The sequence below is a fragment of the Tarenaya hassleriana genome, unplaced genomic scaffold, assembly GCF_000463585.1.
Source record: "Tarenaya hassleriana unplaced genomic scaffold, ASM46358v1 Cleome3220, whole genome shotgun sequence".
NCBI classification, from domain to species: Eukaryota; Viridiplantae; Streptophyta; class Magnoliopsida; order Brassicales; family Cleomaceae; genus Tarenaya; species Tarenaya hassleriana.
The window spans coordinates 1-855 of NW_010966393.1; the positions used below are offsets into that span (position 1 = coordinate 1).

General features: G+C 50.6%; 1 protein-coding gene across 1 annotated transcript; it reads left to right on the forward strand.

Annotated features, from left to right (window-relative positions):
* Window positions 1–19: 19 nt before the first annotated feature.
* On the forward strand, window positions 20–846 carry LOC104821188 (aldehyde oxidase GLOX1-like; the record flags this gene model as incomplete). The annotated part of the gene is made up of 1 exon (XM_010551988.1): window positions 20–846. A coding segment is annotated over one exon (827 nt), but the record flags the coding sequence as incomplete, so codon positions are not given.
* Window positions 847–855: the final 9 nt, after the last annotated feature.

Genomic DNA, 855 nt, shown 5'->3' on the forward strand with positions numbered 1-855 from the left:
AATAATACGTTATCATGAACGACAGCTAAACACGGACACGTGGTGCTCATCGGGAGGACTATCGGTCAACGGGACATTGGTGAGCACTGGAGGGTTCGGAGGAGGAGCCAACACAGCAAGGTATCTACGTGACTGTGAAAACTGCCCATGGGTCGAATACCCTAAGGCCCTTGCTTCCAGGAGATGGTACTCCACCCAAGCCGCTCTCCCTGATGGCTCCTTCATCGTGGTCGGTGGCCGAGACGCTCAAAATTACGAGTACATCCCTCCCGAAGGAGTTATCAACACAAAGCTCTATGACTCGGCTTTACTCAGGGAAACAACCGACAAGGAAGAGAACAATCTCTACCCTTTTGTTTGGCTCAACACTGACGGTAATCTTTTCATTTTCGCGAATGATCGGTCCATTCTCCTCAGCCCGAAAACGAATCAAGTCATCAAGGAATTCCCTCGACTCCCGGGAGGTGCCCGTAACTACCCTGGAGCCGCGAGTTCAGCCCTGCTCCCGATCCGTCTCTACCTTGTCAACCCGAAAATCATCCCTGCTGAGGTTCTCATATGTGGAGGGGCCAAGAAGGATGCTTACTACAAAGCAGGCAAGAAAATCTTCGAGCCTGCGTTGCAAGATTGTGCAAGAATGAACATCAACAGCCAAAATCCAGTGTGGAAAACTGAGATGATGCCTACTCCTCGTGTAATGGGTGATTCAGTTATCCTCCCAACGGGCGATATCCTCTTTGTCAATGGAGCTAAAAGTGGTTGCTCGGGTTGGGAATATGGTAAAGATCCGATCTTGAAACCCCTCTTGTACATGCCTCGCCTCCGTAGAGGCCAACGTTTCAAGGAGCTTGCTCC